Below are 7,500 nucleotides of genomic sequence, written 5' to 3'. Positions count from 1 at the left end.
ATTTGTGCTCATTCTTTTCCACAAATGCATTCTGACAGATGTGTCAGCCTGACTCCCCTAGGGAAAGAAAGGGAAGGGGGCGAGGGCTTATTCTTGCAGCTGATATGGCAAAATCCCTCGTGCCTGGTAGGCAGTAGTCCTATTTACTTCCCTCATTTCTGTCTTACTTTATGATTTAACCCAGTAATTTGAAATCTGAGGAAGGTGCATGTTATTCCTCTGTTTTGTATTTAACCTCTAAAGGATGATTTACTGCAGTTGTTGTACCTATGACTTAACCAAGTAATTTAACATTTAAGAAATTTGTGCAAACTTTCCTCTCTATTGTATTTAACCCCTAAATGATGATTTACTGCAGTAGTTGTACCTATGACATAACCCTGTAATTTGACATCTATGGAAGTGGTGCATGTTCTTCCTTTGTATAGTATTTAACCCCTAAAGGATGATTGACTTCAGCTGTTATACACAGGCATTTTCTGTCTAGTTATTTCCTTTTTTTAATTACTTTTTCTACTATACTGTGGAAACACTTTATATAACTCTGATGTACTTAATTATGTGTCATGAATGAAAAAAATTATCAAGTCATTTTATGAGTTTTTTTTTTTTTTAATGTTTACTTATGTGAGTTTTTTTTTTTTTTAATGTTTACTTATGTCAGTGCTTTTTTTGTCATCCTGTGTGTACATAATTCATAGACTTCATGTCCCATAGGGGTTAAAACTTTCTGCTCATAGTGAGTTTTGTGGTCTGTAGATATGTAAATTACAAAACAAACTTTTGAAATTCTAGTACTCACATAGAATTAATCTCTGTATACTAAGTGGAATGAAGAATAGTTTCATGCTTTGGGATAGAGTCCTTTATGTGAGGCAGTGTGTGGTTAAAGGGTCCATCATTGTTTTAAGCTTCCTCTGTGTATTGGGCATGGTTAATATTTTTTCTGTAGAAACCTTATCAGTCATCTTAGTTTGATTTATTGTGAAGATTATTAACCCCTCTGTCTAAACAATGCTGACTAACAAAATATGCTGTGGAGTTTTCGTGGCAAGTTTAAAGCAATCACACTGGGATGCCCTGTCACATCTTGATAGATAAACCCTCACCTTGGGATGACATCTTTGCTTTATGTATGGTCAAGCCTGCAATTTCTAAGCAGTTTCGCGCTTGTTTGGCCTTGGCTGTAGTTGTCGAGGAGAAACATTCTTTCAAAATTAGCTTTAAACTCTCTTTAGTATCAAAACCTAAAATCTGGTTCTAATAAAGACCTCTGTGAAGTCTCTCGCATCACAAAACTTTATTTGCTTGAAACATTAACCATCAGAACCTAAAAAAATGTGTAAGCCACATCCAAGAGAATAGTGTGTTAATTTTATATTTCCTGCACTTCTGATTTTCCCTTCAAGCAATTGACTCTACAGGCACCCTGACATGTTTGGTGTAGCACTGGGGGATCCTGTCGTAATTGGGTTAAGTGTTAAGGCAAATTATAAATTACCAGAGACTGTGTGGTGGGTACACAAACACTATAGGGCATCCTGTATCTCATGACAGCCCTTGACAGCCTTTTGTTGATGAGACTCATATATCAACTAAGAAATAAGAAACTATTAGGAATATCTTGCATTGAAGTGAAGTCCCTTGAGGCAAATTCTACACAAGAATTTCCCATGTGTCATAAGTCTGACTGAGTAAAATAAGCCAACTGATTTGATAATAATGGTCGGGTTCATGGAAGAAAATTGGTAATGAATAGTGTGAACTTTTGTTTTTCGCAAATCTTTTCCAAACAAACGGTCAGATCAGTATGGCACAGTGCTGTACTATCTCCTATTTTTTGGTACAATATTGCATTGCCAAATCACCTTAACATCATTTACTCTGGACTTCAACAGGTGAATTATAACACATTTGTGTTTGGGAGGGAGGGAGAAAAAATGGGTATGATGCTGAGGAACTAAAGTTTATTTTGAAAGTTGACATTTTTACAATTAATAATTATAACTAATTTCTGTAACTTAACATTGCAGTTTGTAATTTAAGTATTGTAAGATTGAAGTTTATATCCACACACATTGTGGAGCTAACCTTCCAAAAGTAGAGATTTTAATATATTTGTAGTTCTGATGTGTTTGCAACATAAGTAGACCAAAATTCTAAGAAGATATAAGTGTAGAATAAGTAGACTTGGAAAGTTGATAAAGATTTGTTTGTTTTATGAGTGATCATTTCAATATTTTTCTTATTTTTTTATGGTATAGGAACCAAAAACTGAGGAAATGCAAGCAAAGATTGAAGAATTGAAAAAACAGGAGAGCAAAATAAAGTCCAAGTTGAAACAGATGAAGAAATTGGAAGGTAAGAAAGCAGGTGGAGGCCAGCTGACATCAGAGGAAGAGGCTAAGATAGCCAAGAGAAGCGAGTTCGAAGCGCAACTTGCTGAAGTGAAAGGAAAAATGGAAGAACTTATTTTGTAAATATCGAGATGGATTGTACATTAATTGAAAAGACAAAAACTTTGGATTCATTCATAATTATTGTTAGGTGTCATTTCATATTCATATTTCATTGTCACTTAAGATTTGAGAAATGTAATTCCTATGAAATTGTATGGTTGTTCCTTGTAGTACTTCAATCTTGTGTATTTTCATTCAACCTTGAGTAGTTTAATCCAGATATGGTTTTCCACACAGTTACATAATGAAGGTGCATATCAAATGCATTTTTTCTTGACACAGGCTTTTTTTGTTTGAAAAAAAAAGTTTATTTCTTTTATTTGTAGCTAAGGTGGAATTCCCCTTAAATGCTTTTTAATTGAAGAATAACTGATTTTTAATTCTTAAATAATGCAGAAAATGTTTTTGTTGATATCTGTTGATGTGGATGGATACATCTCTTTCTTTTCCTTTTATTTTTTTTAATTAATTTTTTCTTAAGCAAAGGAATTAGAATGTAAAAATCACTAATTTCTGACCACAGTCTTCATGTAGAAATGAGAGGGAGAATGATGTTGAATATTATAATCTTTCTACACCAGCTTACCATGGGAAATGAAACCTGTTATGAATCCCATGGAAATGCTTAGTTTGCTAACACTTTGTGTCCTCTGGTTCGTTCATTTTTATTTTTGTAAGATTGATGTTCATTTATTTTTTTATTTTTCTGATGGATGGGATGTGGGATTGTGGTATTCAGTTGTATAATCCTTTTTATATATATAATAAAGAGGTTAGTGAAAAGTTTGTTATGAACAAGTTTTATTTTAGTTAGTAGTCGTCTGCACCACATTGCATATATCATATTCAAAATATAAAATTTTCAATGCAATAAAAATAAACTCATATTTTCAACCCATACACCTCTGCTACTAAATTTCCTTAATATCTGGTGTTTATACATAAAGATACCAAGTGTAATTATTTAGTAATTTCTTTCTTCACCTTTTTAATTTGTCAGCTATTTTCATTTCACATTTTACCTGGTTTAGTCATCATATCAGTATAAAAGTAACAGTTTCAGAGGTTATTTTAATATATTACACTATACTTTTTCCATCACTATACATTTAGCAAATCAAGTCATCAAATTCTTTAGAATAAAGTTAGTTCACAAATCACATTTTAAATATCCAATTATTTAGTCCTTTTCCATATCTTGTCTAGAAAGAATTATGATATTTTGGTCTTCACAGCATTAGTGTTAAATAAGAGACTTAGTGGTTATATTTAAGTTTTGTCATGTAAATGTTCCTTCACACTTCAATAGCTATATTTCAGCCATAAGGGGTGGGGGGCACTTATGTTCATAACAATAATTTTCAGTTGAGCTGACAAAAGCCTGAACTTTTTGTCACCACTTGGGTTCGTAAAAGCTTTCTGTCTTATCAGAAGTATTGACTTGTTTATGGGCCAAGTACAGAATACCCATTGTGGTGAGTGCCGATACTAGAAATATAACATCAAACCATCGGTGGTAGAAGTGGAACTGGAGGTCACCCAAAACCTGAAATATGGAAGGTATTGGAAACCAGAATCTATATGCTGATTGGAAGGTAACAAAGTGCCTGATATAAGAGATCCAAAAGATGCTTATATTTATCAATACATATACAATGTCTTGAGTTATAATGCTATCCAAGACTCAATATAGTATCCTGCTAGCTCTGAAATATATATATATTTTTTGGTTTATACACAAATCTTATGGGGATTAAATAAATAAATAGTTCAGATGTTCAGATGATATCCAAGGCAGGGTATCAAAATTTCAATTTTTAAAAAATTGTCATGGCTATCTTCAAATTTCTATTTTCTACATTATTAAACGTTTCTTTCTAAAGAATGATTTAATGAAGAGAGCAAATATTAAAGCAACACTTTCAGAGTAGCTCAATATTTTTATATTAATTTTTAGTCTTGTTACCTCTTAATTACTTATTAATCATATTAACTTTTTTTTCTCTCTCTTTTAGCAAGAAAAAAATCCAAGCTTAGCAGAAATTAAAATATAAATGGATTAGTAACATTAAAAAGAAAGCAGAGGAGAAATATATAAAGAGAATTCCTCACCACAAACTATCCTATGTAAACAGAGTAATGCTTTCATCCATAGTACTCAAGCCAGGAAAAACTAACCTGTGTGATTATTGTCCTGTACTCTAGGGGCATGTTCATTCGCATGAGCATCACCATAGAAACGAAGTACATGCCCTGAAAAAAGTATTAATATTAATAAAACAGCTTCTTGAGCATATATCAGTCATGAACAGGAAACCTATTGAATAATTAATACCATTCCATTCTGGTATTTCGGGAATTAATTTTGAATCATCAGTCCTTTCTTCCATTCCTTTATATGGCAAATATATAAACTACTCTTTGCATTATTTTCCTCCACTGACTTTAGTTAAATGTATGTAATTTTTACTTATTTACTTTAATTTCACTTATTATCATCATTAGTATTGCTATTAATGTTACAATACTTATTATATTTTTACTGAATCACAAAGCTGGAGAAACCTTACTTTCTCTAACGGTTGACTGACATGACAAATTTTCATTATGGTTTTAAGATTTTAAAACTAAACTACTGAAATAAGTCAGGATACGAAATAGAAAAAAAAAAAGTTCACACCTAGACTTATCCATCCACAGATTTACACATTTATTTAAAAATTCTATAAACAAAATATATGGTTCATTATAACTCACCATAAGCTGAGCTAACACAAGCACAATAATGTTTGAAGATTTACTGCTAGAAACAGCATAGAAGAACTGAAAGGAAAAATCCAGTATTAGTACCACACCCATGGGAAATCTGATACTCATCAATTCATATATAACCCTGAACATGAATGCATGCTCTTATAAACTTGTATATGAAGCATGTATCTGCTATCTTGACTGTTGAAAGTCCTAAAGGGAGAAAGCACAAATAATGTTATACTGCTGAGTGATTTTAAAGCAATAACAATATTTGATTTGAGGGAATCTAAAGCAGTCTGAACTTTATAAATTGCCTCAATTTTCAAACATCAAATTTATACTCCAGAGATACATACTGATGAAGTCCAGAATCTGTTTTATGAAAAATAGACAAATTACTTGAAAAACACAGGAACACTTTGATTGGGAAATAATAACAGCATGACTAAAATTCCCATGGAGTAAAAATTTGTTGCTTTTAATATCCCTGTTTTATCAACTGTCCCTTGACTCTGATCATGACCCCAAACATATTGATATAAGCAAATACAAGTTAAAAGAAAAGAATCTGGAGCCTCATATTTACCCTGGTAAGAGTTAGAATAAATCCTCGAATGGAAGTAACGATGATGCACCCAACGAGGAAAAAGGAAATGTGCTGCGACCAAAACTGCACATCAATATCAAACCCTAACCAGTGCACGGCAATCTCCATGCCTTTGGTCACAGGATCTTTTCTCCCAACACGATCGAACACTATATTTACAAGAGACTGTAAAGAAGAATGACTGTATATCAGCAAAGTATAAAAGGAATGTGCAAATAATCTGAACTTATTTGCCTTGCAGATTATGGTGTACTTTTAAATTTTGGCAATCAAATTGAATTTTCTTCTTGACTGTCAAATCTACTTTCATTTTTATGATAACTTTCCTGGCAGCTGTAATCCATAATGAATTTAGGCTTGAAATATATACAGTACAAAAATACAAGAATCATAAACTTAACTTACAATAAAAATTTTCCACGAACAATACAACGAGAAAAAATAACCCATAAAGTTGAAAAAGCGTCCCTGGAATGTGCTGGCCCACTCTAATCTCTCCCGTTGGCCCTGTAGTTCAACAGTCTCCAGAAAAAGTTGTCGAGACAGTTCCTGTAGGAAGGTTAAATAGAATTACTTGCCCTGAGTTATTATGCATGATGTTCGTGCCATTTTATGAAAATATTTCTGAGGAGTTAAAAAATCAATCCTGATTACACCAGAGACGAAGACAATCAGTACTATTCTTCTATTATAAATAAAATATATATACTAACTACAAAGACATTTCTAATTCCATAACCTAATACAATTTAAAAATTTTATCCTTGGCCAACTGTTATTATCTTGTAAAGAGGATTTATCTTATATGAAAATATTTTAGGAGTTTTAAACTACTGTAATGGACCCTATTTTATGATGAGGAAGTAGGCTTTAACCCCCACCCCCACCCCCATGCACACATGCACCCACACATAGCCACACCCACAACCACACACACACTGCCACTGACCTCCAAGGCTGCAACCTCCTGTTTCAGTGCTGCAATGCTCTCCCCTTCTGGACTACTGGTGGTGACACTGCGTAACAAGCCCCAAATCCTTGAACGTGCGCCGCTATCAACTTCCACCTGCAAGTAAATATATATAAGAAAATGAAATATTACAAGCATCATATTCAGTAAAATACTGTATAAATTACATTCAACTTTCATTAACTGCTTGAATCTAGGTTATGTTACCATTACATCTTGAGGGAAATTTGGCTGAGGAAAAGGTGATATAAATATGCCATAATGAAAATCTGACTGAGGGTTGGAGTGACGGAAAAATACAGTCAAGAAAAACTTGTCTGCAGGCCAAGGTGACAGGGATGACCCACTACAAATTTCATGGGGTGTGATTAGACTTGGTGAGCATTTAAGAAGGTCCTCACACTATTTCTATCAGTAAATGAGTGTGCAATGTACCATCCATGAACCACGACTGGAAGAGTGCCAGCTCCAGGGAGGACACTATGTTAATGACAATGCAAGTTGTATTACAGGAAATTTAATATTATAAAAATATGAATTGTTATTGCTATTAGTAATAAACTATCAACAGAGAGCTTAGCCTACAAGCCACACATCCAGGAGTGTCCTTTCAAATTAGTCTTAAGCTCAGGTGTCTCAAGCAGGCAGTGAGGTACCCAGATCCAATGGGTTAAAAAAGGTACAATAAAATAAGTATCTGGGATATAAAA

The 7,500-nt window shown here is 33.2% G+C and overlaps 2 protein-coding genes across 4 annotated transcripts in view; one reads left to right on the top strand and one right to left on the bottom strand.

Annotated features, from left to right (window-relative positions):
- Positions 1–3,250, top strand: part of LOC113823109 (uncharacterized) — a 12,280-nt gene extending 9,030 nt beyond the window's left edge. For 2 of the 3 annotated variants that reach the window (XM_070123050.1, XM_070123052.1), the window contains one exon: positions 2,265–3,250. In XM_070123050.1, the coding sequence (XP_069979151.1) occupies positions 2,265–2,480 (216 nt within the window). In that variant the 3' untranslated portion in view covers positions 2,481–3,250. Of the gene's footprint in view, positions 1–38; positions 127–2,264 lie in introns of all 3 variants that reach the window. The other variant, XM_070123051.1, reaches the window with a different exon arrangement.
- The window catches only part of GPHR (golgi pH regulator), a 10,985-nt gene continuing 6,728 nt past the window's right edge, over positions 3,244–7,500 (bottom strand). Inside the window, exons 6-11 of the mRNA XM_027375724.2 lie at positions 6,770–6,886; positions 6,226–6,369; positions 5,800–5,985; positions 5,217–5,282; positions 4,638–4,712; positions 3,244–4,005 (exon numbers count right to left, since the gene is read on the bottom strand). Of these exons, the coding sequence (XP_027231525.2) occupies positions 3,853–4,005; positions 4,638–4,712; positions 5,217–5,282; positions 5,800–5,985; positions 6,226–6,369; positions 6,770–6,886 (741 nt within the window). The 3' untranslated portion in view covers positions 3,244–3,852. The remainder of the gene's footprint in view (positions 4,006–4,637; positions 4,713–5,216; positions 5,283–5,799; positions 5,986–6,225; positions 6,370–6,769; positions 6,887–7,500) is intronic.

This window comes from Penaeus vannamei, chromosome 6 (genome assembly GCF_042767895.1).
Source record: "Penaeus vannamei isolate JL-2024 chromosome 6, ASM4276789v1, whole genome shotgun sequence".
NCBI classification, from domain to species: domain Eukaryota; kingdom Metazoa; phylum Arthropoda; class Malacostraca; order Decapoda; family Penaeidae; genus Penaeus; species Penaeus vannamei.
Note: the sequence above shows the minus strand (reverse complement) of the source record. Positions and strands in the feature narration are given on the sequence as shown.